This window comes from Archocentrus centrarchus, chromosome 20 (assembly GCF_007364275.1).
Source record: "Archocentrus centrarchus isolate MPI-CPG fArcCen1 chromosome 20, fArcCen1, whole genome shotgun sequence".
NCBI classification, from domain to species: domain Eukaryota; kingdom Metazoa; phylum Chordata; class Actinopteri; order Cichliformes; family Cichlidae; genus Archocentrus; species Archocentrus centrarchus.
Genome location: NC_044365.1, coordinates 27,523,902 through 27,540,496, shown reverse-complemented (window position 1 = coordinate 27,540,496; position 16,595 = coordinate 27,523,902). Strand labels below are relative to the sequence as shown.

General features: G+C 39.2%; 1 protein-coding gene across 1 annotated transcript in view; it reads left to right on the top strand.

Moving 5' to 3' along the window:
* Positions 1-16,595, top strand: part of stau2 (staufen double-stranded RNA binding protein 2) — a 117,768-nt gene that overhangs the window by 1,163 nt on the left and 100,010 nt on the right. The window contains exons 2-5 of the mRNA XM_030756793.1: positions 590-797; positions 1,916-2,046; positions 2,340-2,499; positions 5,044-5,179. Of these exons, the coding sequence (XP_030612653.1) occupies positions 599-797; positions 1,916-2,046; positions 2,340-2,499; positions 5,044-5,179 (626 nt within the window). The 5' untranslated portion in view covers positions 590-598. The remainder of the gene's footprint in view (positions 1-589; positions 798-1,915; positions 2,047-2,339; positions 2,500-5,043; positions 5,180-16,595) is intronic.

Sequence of the window (16,595 nt, the reverse complement as noted above, 5' to 3'; positions counted from 1 at the left end):
TATTGCTTACATTACAGACCTACAGCCTGTGTCCTGTGTGTAATTGCATTCTGCTAAATGTTGCATGCATATTTTAAGAGATAAATGAGTAACACGCGGCATTTTGCTGTTAAGGTTGACCCTTATTTGCTAGATGACGGTCTATGTTCCTCACTCTAGTCCCACAATGTGATTTAATGTTCATTACATTGTTCAGGCTACAACCAGCAGATTCCTCCTTTTTGCCAGAGGGTATTTTCAGTCGTAACATGAGCAAAGCTCCTTCAAATAAAGGTTCATTGTCTGGGTGTATTAGCTGCCAGTGGATCAGAATGTGAGATAGGCCCAGGGCTGCTCAGTTTGAAGTCTGTTCTCCAGGCTTAGCCCACAGAAATCTGTCAAATGACATTTAACTTTAAATTGTGCATGTGTGTTTGTGAGTAGACTCACAGATGCTTAAAGCTGTAAAGTATACTGTATACTGCTAGTGAAACTATATTGATCTTCTCTTATTTGTTGAAGTACTTAGTAGTTAGTTGCTCAGTAAGTCATAATTACAGCATAGTAAGGGTGTTTCTAACATAAGCTTTTAAATGTGGTCTGCTTTCAGGAATAGAGCATGGCTCAAGTGAAAGTACAGACCTCAGCGCCCCTGGCTGGTCCTGGCCTCTCCCCTGGAGTCCCCCCAACGGCCATGGCCAGTCAAGGATCCCTGGGTCTGCAGCCCTCTGTCAATGGCACAGGCCCGACCCCCACACCCGCCTGCCCTGCTCCTGCAGTCGGATATGGGGACGCCCCTGTGTCTGCCACATCGCCAGGTAGAACAGTTTGGTTTTAGGGGAAATTACTTGTTATTACGTACTATATGTGGTTTTGATAGTTTTTAAAACTAAAAATCAGTACAGCTAATAATTATTACGTTTTTCGAATGTGGCTGGCCTATTTGCAAACAAAATGACCTCCACTGATGGCAGTGGCTGATGTTTATCTGCTGATCTGTAAATTTGTGTGGTTGAATTTGTGCTTATTCAAAGTGTGATGCAGGGCTTAAAGATGTGATTCCTGGTTTCACTTGTTACAAAGGGGGAAGATATGATTAAAAACTAGACACACACACACACACTCAGTGATCAATAGCTTCAGTGATTTCCAACAAATGATGGGCTACAGTTCATCAGCGCATTCTTATATGGAACCTGCACAGGTGATGTAAGAGTGATTCAATGAGCTTTTGTGTGAACATTATATAACCTCAGTCATAATATATTATGATTGTATAATACTGATATGGATACAATCCATTAAAAAAAAAAAAATTCATGTAGACAACTACATGCGTGTTTAAGGTTATAGTTGAACCTAAATGTGAGTGTGTATGTTTGTGTAGTTATTCTATAATAAAAAGTTGACTTTAGGCAATTAAGTGACTGACCCAAAGGCCTCTATCTCATGTTCTTTTCACTGCTCATTATTTCTCATGACCTAACCTAAATTCAGAAGAGTTCCTGTACCAGTGCTTCTTTTATAACGATTTAGGAACTTCATTTCTGCCGACATGCTTTTTCATAAATTAACTGCGCTATATGGCATTGTGTTGAATGCCATAAGTGTGTCAGCTCTAGTAGCTTTCAGACTGACCAAAACACACCTGAGCCCCTAAGCATTTGCTGAAGGGAAAAAGATCTTACAATACTCACAAATAAATTAATTTTTTTATTTAGTGGTTTGTTTATGGAATTTTCTCCTTAATTGCATGTAAAAAATAATGTAAGATAGAAGTTTTGCAGCGGCTGCCTGCCTCTGCTAATATCTCAGGCTTTGTGATTCAATAACAGTAGACGGTTCAGTATGTTAAGACATGATATTTGTTCCTGAATAGAATTCTGGTCCTGTGCTTTAGTTACCGTGTTTTTAAGTATCTTCTGATGTGCTTTAGGCCCGCCCCAGGAGAACATGGCAAACCCTAAAGAGAAAACTCCAATGTGTTTGGTGAATGAGTTAGCCCGTTTCAACAGGATCCAACCACAGTACAAGCTCCTCAATGAGAGAGGCCCTGCACACGCTAAGGTAAAAATGTTTTTCAGATTTAGTTTTCAGATGTCAATGTGGAATACTATTTGATATATCAGGAAGCAGTTCAATTTCATGCTTATTTTGATACACATCCACTAAATATATTATGTGCTAAATATATAATATATGTGTACTTTTTGTAATAGTTATTGGTTGTGCTGAGAGTACCCAGCTGCTGCCATATGTGCTCTAAAGAGGATGTAAAAACTACATGTTTATCAAGCATTATGTTGATAAACATGTAGTTGCTGTTGGGTAATGTCTTCCCCTCTGGGTGTCACTTCCAGATCTTCACAGTGCAGCTGACTCTTGGGGAGCAGGTGTGGGAGGCAGAGGGCACCAGCATTAAAAAGGCCCAACACTCAACAGCTGCCAAAGCACTAGCTGAGAGTGTCCTTCCCAGGCCAGCGCCCCGCTCCCCTAAAGCTGATGTCAACAGTAACCCAGGTACTACAACCACAATTGAATCTCTTTTTACTGTTAAAAGGAATGTGGCTGGGATGGATTACCTTTAAACCCACTTTTTACAGTGTCTGTGTCTATGGCTATGTCTGTAATAGCTGTTACAGAGGGATGTTTGAACCAGTTGGACAAAGTTGCAAAACAAGTTGATCCTTGTTGTAGTCTGTAATGCCCTCAAAACAGGAAGGTGTTTTTTCAAAGGAAACACACACACACACACACACAGCCCACTATGCAAATAGTATTATGCATAAAATTAATGATTAACACTCTATGTCTAATAGACGAACTTGAACATTAACCTTATACATGGGCTATGGCTCAGCTGCAGCAGCAGAAAGAAGATACTGCCTTCAGAAGCCAGGGAGAGTGAGGCTGCCAAGAAGGAGATCTTTTTACCTTAAGGGTGTCAAGATTTCTCAAATCTTTCAGAGCAACAAAGTGGGTTTTCATCCTCCACAAGTTTTAGAATATTTTTACCCTTGTTGTAAGCCACTGAGAGATTTTCTCTTAAGTTAAACTTGTTTCTTTGGTCCAATGTTAGCCTAAAGCACAGTCTGGGCTTAAAGTTGGTTGTTAGGACTGTCTCTAAAAGCCCGAACCGCTCAGTGATGCTGTTTGAAGTTTGATCATAGGATAGCAAGTATTCCAGCCATCCATTTTTTTATTAACCACTTATCCAATTCAGGATTGTGGGGAGGCTGGAGACTATCCAAGCTGTTATAGGGCAAAAGGCAGCACACACCCTGGACAGGTTGCCAGTCTGTCCTAGGGTGACAGACAACCATGCACACCTATGACAAATTTAGAATCACCAGCAACCAGACAAGCATGTCTTCAGACTGTGGGAGGAAGCCAGAGTCATGAACCCACACAGGCACAGGGAGAACATACAGGCTCCACACAGAAAAGCCCCAGTCAGCCAGTGGATGCTAACCACTACATCACCATGCTGCCTGGAATAGCAAATACTAGCTAATAATCAAGAAGTTAAGAGTGTAACAGAGAGTGAAGAGCAGTTAGAGGGACACATTTTCTTCATCTTTTCTTTATGCAGTTTATATGGATAAAAGTTTACACGTCCTGTGGACAGGAGTATCCCCGCAGGCTGATTTCCTGATTGAAATAAATGATGGGTGAATTTCTTAAGCTGCTGCACTCCAGCTCACTGTGAAACTGTTAAAATACCTCAATGAAACAGAACCACTGTCAAGAATAGGCTCATGTTTTTAAAGTCTGGTCACCATATGAATGTTCAAACATCTTGTTGTAATTGCTCTAAATATTTTTACTGGTCATGCTAATCCACAGTCATCTGTCTGTGAAAAAAGTACATTTTGCAGTTTATTTGACTTAATATTCACCTTCAGGAGTTTATATTAGATGTTTGGAAACACAAATCAATCTCTGTGCTTATCTTTTTATGGTAGGTTGCTGTAAACAAGGCCTAAAATTAAACTCCCACTCACACAACAGTGCTGTGAAAAGGTTTCAGCATAAAGAGCTACATTTTTAGCAACAGTGGAGAATTTGTTTTATTTAGTGTTTTAATCAATTTACCTAAACCTGAGGCAGTTCTATTTTCTTACAGATGGTTAAGAGTTTTTTTGTTTTTTAAAATATTTTTTTAAAATATCTGTTCATTTCAGTGTGCATACATTTGCAGGTCTTTATAGTTTGAGTTAGAGTCCATGCATTTACACCTCTAGTAGCAGTAGTTTGCCTTGTCTTGTGCCCCCAAAATTTAAAACAATGCTTTTATTTTTGAATCCTATAAAATCCTATAATATAAATATAAATATATAATATATATAAATATATAATATAAATCCTATAAATTTTAGCAAAATGGATAGAGCTCAAAAGTCACTTTACACTTGTTAAAAATTCTTTTTTTTTTTGTTTTGTTTTTTTCGCACATGCCCATACAATCATGAAGTAGAGTACTAAGGAAGAGAAAAGAAAAGTGACAAAGCATTGTGTGATGTTTTTATGTCCTTAGGTGTCATTTTGGTTTTTCATCCGAGTGACTTTTTTTTCCCAGCAGTGCTGCCAAGCAACGGGAAATTTTTCAGTAATCAATGTTCAGAACAAAAAGTAGTACAGAGTGTCTCAGTAAAACATAGGAGCAGGCTTAAGCTTTATCAGTGGGCAAATTAATACCACTAGACAGGTCTTATTCCCCCTGCCCTCTGTGACTTTGTCGTGGTAAAAGACCTAAAAACTAGCCTTTTAATGAGATTAAGAAAGTCCACAGAGTCCTGTGATAGGTTATGCAACATCAATGGGAAGCGGTGGGATTAGTGGTGCACACATCCTGGGGGTAATATTTACGCAGAATGCAGTTTTATGTGTCGGATGTTAGGCTGCGCGGTGCAGTTTACAAAGTCAGATTGCTTCAACCATTTTAAGCCATTTTTATTTGCTGTTGTCAGAAAAACAAGTTCACATATTTCAGTGTTTTTAAAAAACTTTAATGACTTGGTTTTAATCTTTTCTGTACTTGCATGTGCACACCCACTCACACAGGCAGTATAACACCCACAGTGGAGCTGAATGGTCTGGCTATGAAGAGAGGGGAACCGGCTATCTACAGGCCTTTGGATCCCAAGCCAATGCCCAACTACAGAGCTAATTACAACTTCAGAGGGATGTTTAACCAAAGGTGAGCCCCCAAAAATGAACTGATCCAGTTGGCACAGCTGTTATTTATTTTAGCTTTAAAGCTACTTGGGGATAATGGCTTATTTTTCGATCCTTGAAGACAGGGTGAAATAATTCTTGAGAATATGAAGGACTATTTTCTAAAGTAAAGTCCTTACCCCAAAAGTTTTGGACTGTGTCAGTACTAAGATGGATATAGCTAAAAATGCTCTGTGCGTAATAACATGCGTCAACACAAACTGTTTCTGGTCATTTTAGTAAAGACCTCACTCCACACTAATAACAACACTAGCAAAAAAAAAAAAAAAAGCCTTTTGTACTTGGAATAAAAACCAAAATTTACGGTGTAGATTTTTTTTTTTTTTACCAAAAACTGACTTACAGTTTGTAACAACAGGATATGCTTGCAGATCATAATGCAGCAGCCTTTCCTTTATCCGTGCACCAAGTGTAACATTTCTCTTTGTTGTGGTTGTTGAGAAATGGCAGTAATATACAGAGGATGAGCGGGTCTTTGACATTCAGCTGACTTAGTGTGGACATGGTCTTGATAAATTTTAGATAATCTCAAACAGTATTGTTTCTTTGATCCCAACTGGCTTAAATGTGTGTCAGACATGGCTCTCCGCTCCACATGTTTTCTAAACTGATGAACGTGGTGCCCTCATGGGTTCCCTTTACACTCAGTCTCTGTCAACTTTCTTTCAGTTTTTTTTTTTTTTTTCCTTTGCTGGAGCCATCCGGCCATTTCCAAAACTCCGTAAAAACGCCACAGAGGTGCAATTAATGACCTCCTCTCCCCCATGAGAGGAATGCTTCTTAGGACTGTGGATTTGTTGGGCAAATCCAGGTAGATATGCTGTTGCTCCCAGCCATTTTAAGGGTTAAATATACCAAATGGTACATCTGTTTCCTATGTATTGGACAGTGCATAAATTGTGTGTTTGGTTTTTAGTTTTATCCTACAAGCATATCTTCATCACAGTTTTATTGAAATGTCAACTTAGTATAAATATTAAATTTAGTTATATTAATTAGTGTCCTAAATGCTATATTAGTTTAAATACAAACACAAGGTGACATATGTTATGCTTACAACTTAACAGAAGTTGACTTATGCGGCTCCAGAGAGTGCACTGTTCCTGATAAAGCTGGTATTCATTTAGAGTTGTTTGACATATTTGGAGTCAATTTCAGGAAACATTATAATCCCCTCAAGGTGGCAGTGTTTCCTCATCTAAAATCCCATATCGCTTCTTTCTAAAGGTGACTTAGAGCCCATTTTGTAACCTGTAAGTTAGGAATGGAGAATTTATGAAAGGTTTTATATATATATATATATATATATATATATATATATATATATATATATATAAGAATTTTGAATTAACATCTTCAATATTACAGCAGTAAACACAGTGTAATGTAACAGAAGAATAGATTTTTTTTTTTTTTCCATCTATATTTTGGCTCATTAATGTCATAAAGTGCAGTATTCTACCATCAGTTCTGCTGAGTGCAATTTATTTTTAAAATGCCCGAAAAAAGTCAGTCAATCAATTGCAGTGTTGGGTAACTGAGTGTAGTCAGCAGACAGTCTAGCATCTGGCTCACATCTTCTACTATTTGATCCATGCAGGAGCAAACAGGGGTGAAAGATAAATGTGTTTGGGGTAGAGGAGAAAATCTGTTTTCCAGCATCTGTCTGTCAATGTCATATGTCACAGTGAGGAGACAGGCAGTGTCTATTCCTCATGGTGTGTTTTGTTTTCTTATGGCACTTTGTAAAGGAAGCAGAAAGGGGGTTGGAGGATGTGTGTGTGTCTCAAACAGAAATGACATAAGAAAGGCATTTATTATTCCAAGGTCACTTATGTTTTCACGAGGTCTCTTTCTTTCAGTGTAGTCAAGCCCCGATTAATGATAGTAAGACCTTCTGAATATGAATTCTGTTACTTAGATGACGAACTATGTGGCAGAGTGACAGGCCATATCCACAATCGGTCACCTTAATGATGGTGCAGGGAAACGGAAGGTTTCCTCATACCCATGCCCTTACCTATTATGATGAATAAGAGTGATCCAAAGTCATGTTGATGGAAAATCTGACCATTAAAAGGGCAGCCTGGCTATGATCTATCAGCACACTAATCACCACCAAGACCAGTATTGATTCATTCAGAAAGTGCCCTGATGAGGAAATACAGCGATAATATGAAATGTGCATTTATCCGCGTCTTAATGAATCTTATTTATGGCGAAGGACTTGTGCATAATTCCTTCCCATCCAAGTCCATCTTTAAATCAGTGATTCATCTCTGTTATCATCCAGACGTGACCACACCATTGTTAATTCCCATTGAACAACAGTGATCATCTCACTCAGTTACTGAGCTGCTATGAAACATGTTTGGAAATTCAGCCCAAGTGATTACCAAAAAATTATCACAGAATAAGGAAAATATTTGTGTTATCATGAAATCTGGTTACATCAACCGTTTTCACGGACAATCCCTAACTTCTGTGTTATCATTGGAACACCTGATTCCAATGAGTCATACTGCACTCTTCCAGTTTATCCACGGCGCTCCCAGCTTTCCTCCTGCTGCTCTGATCTCAGGGGGGCGGGGCGCCTGCATCCTGCATTCTGTCAGAGTTGGAATTTGGATAGGACTTTCCCTGTTAGAGCAAAGCTTAGCAGCTTGAAGCTGCCTACCTCCTCCCAATCCTCATTTGGTTATGACACTAACATCATGTCAGTTGGAAGAACAGTGGGCTGAATGACAGGGGGTGCTTTGCACTGTGACATTTCCTCCTGTGATGATGCTCAGATACCACACTGGCCATTACTGCTTTCTCTGTAGGAAACTGAGAGGAAGAGTGGCTCATGCTTGCTGCAGCAAATTTAACACCTGTTTTAAATTGTACTGGCGGTTCTGCCATTGTATTGCTGTCAATGAAGATCCTATTTGCTTTTAGTGTCCTCCAGCTAATTGGAAAAATGTTCTCTGGTTGTTTTAGTGTCATTGCTCTTACTGACCTTGTTCCCAGTCATAGCAGGCAGTTGTTTTTAGTGGAATAGCTTTGATAAAGCCACTGCATACTATCTGTCCTGCAGACAGTGAGTAGCGAACATAGTAGAGCATTTAGCAGGTAAAAGGGAGTGTGGATACTGGACCTACACAGGGGGTTAAATGGGATGTGCTGTGTGTGGGGCTCTTTGGTTTCAGGGTTGTGGGTGCACATCAGCAATATCAGTTGTCAATGACAGGCAATGCTTTTATGTACAAAGGCCTGCATATGAATTTAAAACAGTTTATAGATGTTAAAGTGTGGACTTATGATAAAACACATTTGGAATAGTGTACGGTACATGGAGATTATTCATTATTAATATTAGTTGGTTATTTGTGCTAATTTTATTTGAAAATTTTTATATAGTTTCATTACATAGTAGGCAAATTTGGCTGCCCTCTTTGAATAGTCCCACAGAGAGTTCCCTTAGCTCATGATACCTCAAAAAAATAACTAATTATAAGGACAATTTGATTTCTGTCTTTTGCTGGGGTGAAAAAGCAAAACAGGCAAACAAAAACTAATACAGTGAAAATTCTGTATATTGATAATTTATCCAGATAATTCTTATGGTACAATAAAATTAATTTTCCTTTTAATAGTCTACTTGTTGCCATATTTTGTAAAAACATTGTTTCAGATCAGCCAGGACATGATGCTGACCGGTGTCAGGTGTAGAAGTAGTAGAAGTGTTATTTACTGTAACCTCCATGTCCATAATTTGTTATAAGTAGACTAATTACTTAAAATGTGTGCAGTACTCTTCCTTTGGAAGAGGTCATATGGATCCTGCTGCTGTGTCATGCTGAAGGTACTTAACACAGCAGAAAGACTCCTACAAACAGCTGGAAGCAACAAATACAACTTTAGGTCCTGTGAAACTTTTGTCAGAACTCAAATTGCATTCAAGGTTTATAAATATTTATATATCAGATATGCCTTTGTATTTTTGTGGTCTGTTCCCCACTCTCAAAAAATGCCGCAAAGCCCACAATTGTTGATTGTCACGTCATGTAAGGGTTGATCACGTTACAGTTGTGCTCCAGACATGTCAATGTAAAATCACTTTCGTGTAAGAACTATATGAAGAGACAGTTGCGGTGGAAGGATACTTGAGTACCCTTCTCATGCCTTCAGGAAAACAGTATAACATGAAACAGTAGTGACAGTGGCACAGACACAAAGGGCGCACACAGACACACAGGTGTACTTTGTCACCTACATTTCTAATTGGGCCAACCTGCCCCACTGAAAAGGCAAATCTGCCCATGAGCGCTTTTCTATTTCATGTCATCTCTTCCACTGTGGCGGTATTAGATATCCTTCAGGGTTCTCTTTGCACACACAGCCATCTTTTTTTCCACTCACTTTCTCCCACTCAGGTTTATTTTTCTATATAGCTCGCTGGAGTTTTAAGTCTCAAACGGCCTATCCGGGACACTGTGTGCTCTTTTGTCCAGTCAGGCATTCCAGATAGAGTTTTCTTACCCATCCTATCAGCACAGCTCCCAAAAGCTAAAGGGAGCTGTCAAAACCCACAAGGTACACTTCAGAGGAATAACTTTTATTGCATTATGTCTTAAAAAATGTTCCACAGATCCATGTGTGTCACTAAATCATAAATTACATAAGTATATAAATTAACATTGGTGACATGCCAGAATGAAGGATAACATGTCCTAATTGCACAAATGGGTGTAAACTCATAAAGCAGTGTTTTATTGAAGAGACTGGGGGTGGAGGAGTGAAATACAGATCCAACATAAACAAATGCTTGGAATGATTTGTGTTCAGCAGACTCACTGACAAAAAAGTCTGGGCTCTCCTTTCATCTCCTTTCCTCTTAGTGGATTTTCTTGTTTGTGTATCCCTGTGTGTGTCCGCCTCTCCTCCTTTTCCACCTTGATGCATTGAATTTAAAAATGGAACTGAGACCATGATGCACAAAGTAGGTTAAATCAGTGGAAGCACATTTCTTAATGCTGCCTTTTAGGAATTTTTTTTTAAATAATTAGACATATTTACAAAGAAGTCACATCTGTGCATTTTTTTTTTTTTTTTGCAAAAACAACACTTGGATCTCTTCTCAGGAAAATGCATGCTTTATTTGCTACAGCACTTATTAGCCTTACCTCCTTGGTAGCTGTGCAGTATCAGTGCTTTGCAGTAAACGTCTGTCAAGAGAAACAGCTGATGTTCCTGACTGTTTGCTGAGTAATTTGGATTGTCCACCATTTATGGCATTAGACACCAGTACTGCATAACACGCATCATAACATCCGCACCCATTGTTGGCATGGATCATCATGGGTTAATGCACATCAGCTCATAGGAAAACATCACTGTCCTACTTTTTGGTGCTGCAGAGCATTAACAGCAGCAGTTTCATTACATTTACCCCTTGTATCAGCAAATTACAGTCCACCCACTGTAGTCTCCAGAGGAACTCCCATAGTGGTTTCTGATCTCATTTAGAGTCTTGGGATTATTTTTTTTACACATTGCCACCAGGATACAGATCGGAAAATTACACTCAAAGCTGTCATACCTATAAGAAGAAGTGTCTCAACTTCCCTTTATAGATAGACATTTTCAGTCCAGTTTATCGTTCAGGAGTACACCCAGATGTCTTAACCTCAGTCTTTGTAGGCGGATAGGTTCCTGTTTCTGGGAAAACAGATTCAAAAGTTTTTAACCACATTTTGAACGAGGTCCACATCACAATCACAGATCATTCTGCTGTGGTTGGATTCGTCACTGGAAGATGTGACGAGGATTACAGATATATCACAAATCTATTACAAATTTATACTTGGTTTAGTTTGACTTGAATCAAGCCAGCAGCAGTTGAAATATGCATCTCCCCCTTTTTAGGACCTGTCATCTTGCATCATTATAATTCTCTTCAGAGCATGCAAAGTCAAAACAGAGTTTGTTTTTCTGAGTTTGTGATTCTGCATTTCAACTTTGGTGGTCCTGCAAGTGGAATCATAGCATCCAGTCTTTATTTTACATCCTGTATAGTTAAGTAATTGATGCTTTGTTTCTTTCTGAGCATAAGCAAACCACAGTTCAGCTAAAAAAAAAAATCAACACATTTAAGCATATGTCAGTGGGATATTTGCTAGTTTGAACATTGTTGTTCTCATCTGTTTGAAAGAGTCAAAGAGGAGCAAGCAATAAAGAGAAATAAACAGAATTAGCTAGATGACAGCCTTTCTTGATAAATTAACTAGTTAGCCTACTGGTAAATCACTAAATTGACTGTTTTTATTTCTTTATTAGTTTATACAAGACAAGAACTGTATAGTACACAAATATTTATATGTATTATATCTTGTCTGATGCCCATTAAAGTCAGAATGCTCAATTAGAGTGCTGCATTGATATTTAGAGGGACTAAATGGAAGAACCGTGCTGCATATTGCTTTTGAGATGTTGATATAAAAATACAAAGTAAAAACTGTTGCAGGCATCATGGCTGACACAGAAACCACATCAATAATAATCTGGCCATAAGAAATTCGTAGTATTTATTTTCAGAAAACAGCACAGGAGAATTTTTTTTAACAAAGCAATTAGTTTTTCCATTTTAATGACAATGAACATAAAACAGCAGGTCACAAAGTAATATTCTTAATGAGGACAGAAGGCTCTGATTTTATACTGCCAGCCATTCCTCTCAGTCAGCCAAGTCTTAACAGTTGGCACTAAAAGGGCACAGGGGCTAAGAAGTGTTACTTGCTGTGTCACATAAATGCACAAGTGGTGTAATTGGTTTGCACACACTAGCAGTCTTCTGTGCTTAAGAAGTCAGAATTATCCACGCAATGCTTATTTTCTGTCAGGTTATTAAAGAATAGACTATTTTCCAGTGGTTGCTTTTATTACTGACCGAATGAATTCGTGCCTCGTTTTTTTGGGGGGGTTTTTTTTGCACATGCCCATTAATATTTTTCCCTGGAGCATAGTACTTATTAGTTACACTACTTTAAGTCTATCATGTGTGGAAACATTACTTGATGCACCACTGCAACTCAGTAATAAAGTTCATCAATAGAGCAGGCAGGACCTACACACAGCTGTGATAGGAGTAGAAGGAGGGCACCAAGACAGCACACTGATTACAGAGCATGCACAAAGAGGGCTTTAATCTCTTGTAGAAAATGAAAACCACAACAGTAAAAACAATGAACACTGTTATTTTTGACAATTTAATTAAAATCAGTCATGAAAGCTTTGTTTTATGCGCTGTGCCTGTTCATTATTCCAGATTAATATCTGCTGTCCGTAAAGTCTGTGATTTGAGTCGTCCATATGAGACACCAGCTGTCTGCAGTACAGAGACACAGCCATGCATTAACGTTGGAGAAATATGAGGGAGGAAATAGATTGCTCCCATGGTGAGCTTTAATGAAAATCTACAGAATGTAAGGTTTGGTTATATTAAATCTCTGATTTAATGGAAGGGAGAGACAAACCAGTTGATGGATCTTGAACAGAAATCTATGGGAAAATTTTTATAACGCTGAAGGTGGCAGTTCCTTGAAATATATTTCACCCCTTCTCCCCAAAGGCCAGCCTTAGGATCACAGAACCTGGAATCATTGAGCCTATTGTCTTAGAGTTGTGAAGCAGTGTACATGCACAGGAGAAGTCAAACTTACGAGGGGGAAAAAGCTTTTTGAACCTTATTTCGGTGGAAAGCCACCAAACCTTTTAAGATTTCTTATCAGAGTTTACTGTTGAGACTTGCTAGACACCTGAGTGATTTGACATGCTGTCAGCTGTCTGTTTGATGTTTTTATATCAAAAGGCAATGATAGTCTAAATTCTGTAACACTGAAGGCCTGACGGCAAATGACAGTGAATCTGTTTACCTCTGTCACAGTTGCCCAATAGAACATCTCACTGAATAACACTTATTGTGACTTTTGCAAAAGTGCCACAGATCTTACACACAGTTTCTCATCATCCCTTTCAGTCTTTGTTTGTACTTTCAAACACCTCTTTCAGCTTTTTTTTTCTTCTTCTGTAAAGTGATAAAACCAAAATGTAAATTTAGACACCGTTTTAAGCTACACCCTTAGCCAAAAGCTTATTTTTCATTTATATGAATTTTGATTGGTTATAAATTGGTACACACATTAGTCACATTTTTGTGTGAGGGTGTAAGCCCTTTCTTGCCAGTTCCATTGACACTTTCAAATCTCTGGGTGTATCTTTGGCTCATTAATGTGGCTGTCATTGTCTTTTTTAGGAAACCACAAAGCGCACAGCCCAGATGGTTACAGATACTAAAAGGTCTAAACTGTTCAAGTGAAAATATTTCATTTACCTAATGGCCAACATAACACTGGACACTTAATTAGGTACACCTTGCTAGTGCTGGGTTGGACCTCCTTTTGCCTTCAGGACTGCCTTAATTCTTCTTGGCATAGATTCAACAAGGTGCTAGAAACATTTCTCAGAAATTTTGGTCCTTACTGACACGATAGCGTCACATATTTGGTGCATGATGCGAACTTCCCATTCCACCACATCCCAAAGTTGCGCTATTGGATTGAGCTCTGGTAACTGTGGAGGCCATTTGAGTACAGTGAACACATTGTCATATTCAAGAAATCAGCTTGAACTTTGTGACTTAGTGTATTATCCTGCTGGAAGCACCCATCAGAAGATGAGTACACATGATCATCAGCAATACTCTGCTAGGCTGTGGTCTTTAAGCGATGCTCAGTTGATACTAAGGGGGTAAAATGTACCAAGAAAATATCCGCCACACCATTACACCGCCACCAGCAGCCTGAACCATAAATACGAGGTAGGATGGATACGTGGCGACTTGAGCCGACTGTTTGTTGCGATTTGGCACTATATAAATAAAATTGAATTGAGTTGAATGGATTCATTCTTTTATGTTGATTATGTCAAATTCTGACACTACCATCTAAGACTCATCAGACCAGGCAAAGTTTTTTCAATCTTCTGTTGTCAAATTTTGGTGAGCATGTGCAAATTGTAGCCTCAGTTTCCTGTTCTTAGCTGACAGGAGTGGCGCCCGGTGTGGTCTTCTGCTGCTATAGCACTTCAGCTTCAAGGTTCGACATGTTTTGTGTTTAGAGATGGTCTTCTGTATACTTTGGTTGTAACAAGTAGTTATCTGAGTTACTGTTACCTATCTTCTGGTCACTGCCAGAGCTGTGTGCCTGATATGACCATATTAATTGTAGCTGCTCTCACTGACATCATACAAAGCCAAGAGGAAAAAAAAACAAAAACGTTTCTATATACATTGACCTCACTGTTTGAAACTTCAATTGTTTCTAATATGAGCATCCACCACCATGTAACAGCATATAGATGACAGAAAATGTGGAAAAAAATAACGGGTCTCCTTTATTTTTTATTTTTATTTATTTTTTTAAGCCTGTCATGTCTGGCATTTTTTCACAATGGGAATGAGGATCTGAATGCACTGATGTACCAAACATATTTGCTTTTACAAGAACAGCTCTATAAGTTTTCTATAGGCTATTCTTGTTAATGTTTGTATTTTTATTTATTTATTTTTATATTTAGTTATTTATGCCAGGTCTGACAGGCAACAAGGAAAGGGCAAGAACAGGGGCGGGGGCGGAGTAGCGGGTCTCTTTTAAACAGCAACAATAGTACAACTTAACTGTCCCAGCAGTTTTAGATGCATTACAAATAATACAAATACTTGCATATAAACTGCTCAAAAAAAGAAAGGTATACGTTTTAATCAAAGTATACCATCAGGTTAATTAAACTTCTGGGATACTGATCTGATCATTTAAGTAGCAGAGGGTGCACTAGAGGGGCAACAATGAGAGAACCCCTAAAACAGGAATGGTTTTATAGGTGGAAGCCACTGACATTTTTTCCCCTCCTCATCCTTTCTGTGTTTTTTTTTTAAGTGTAGTTTTGCCTTTGACTAGGGTCAGTGTCTCTACTGGTAGCATGAGGTGATACCTGGACCCTACAGAGGTTGCTCGGTCCAACTCCTCCAAGATGGCACATCAATACATACCATTGCCATAAAGTTTGCCGTGTCTCCCAGGACAGTGTCAAGGGCATGGGGGAGATTCCAGGAGACAGGCAGTTAAGCCGTATAAGGTCCTTAACCCATCAGTAGGAGTGGCATCTGCTCTGAGGAACAGGATGAGAACTGCCAGAACCCTACAAAATGACCTCCAGCAGGCCACTTGTGTGAATGTCTCTGACCAAACAAACAGAAACAGATTTCACGAGGGTGACCTAAGGGCCTGACATCCTGTAGTGGGCCCTGTGCTCACTGCCCAGCACCGTGGAGCCTGATTGGCATTTGCAATGGATATCCAGAATTGGCAGCTCCACCACTGGTGCCCTGTGCTTTTCACAGATGAGAGCAGGTTTACCCTGAGCACAGATCAGGGTTCTAGCCAGAAAAAATTCACTGCCCCGTGACGGCAGTATCTGAGGATCAGACAATTGGGGACTCCCTTGACCCTGGGCGACCACTTGCTAGTGCTAACCCACTGACCCGCTGTCAGACCCAATGCTGGTGCAGTGGGTTCTGGGTTCCTTCTCGTGCATAACAATGCCTGCTCTCATATGGTGAGAGTATGCTGGATGATGAAAGAATTGATACCACTGACTGGTCCCCACGCTTGCCAGACCTAAATCCAATAGAGCACCTCTGGGACATTATGTTTCAGTCCATCTGATGCTGCACCTCCGACTGTCCCAAACCTTAGTGATGCACTGGTCCAGATCTGGGAGGAGATCCCCCAGGATACCGTCCGTTGTCTCATTAAGAGCATGCCCCAACATTGTCAGACATGCATACAAGCACGTGAGGGCCATACAAGTACCATTTCAACTTTGCTGCAGTAAAATGTTGGCAAAGTGGACTCGCCTTCGCATCATTTTTTTTTCACTTTGATTTTCAGGGTGTCTTTGAATTCAGCTTTCTGTAGGTTGATAATTCTCATTTCCATCAAACAATGTGAAATCCTTTCATTCCTAACACATTACCCAGTCTGTATCAGTATAGATATCCATCATGACCCCTCCATTGAGATCTGATGTGGTTTCAAAGAGTTAATTTAATTTCTCTGAGTAGTGTATAATAAAAATCCCAGTAATATTGCATACAAGCTATTAAAAAAAGAAGAAATTGGATATTGGACATGATCATATGTGGGTTAAACAATCTTCATCAATCTTTGTTTTTGTGTTTCGTGTACAGGGGCTCCAGAAACCATGCTTAATGAGCAATTAGAGCCAAAATAATACTTTCATTTGGAACCACTCCTCTACCATCACACTGGATCTTA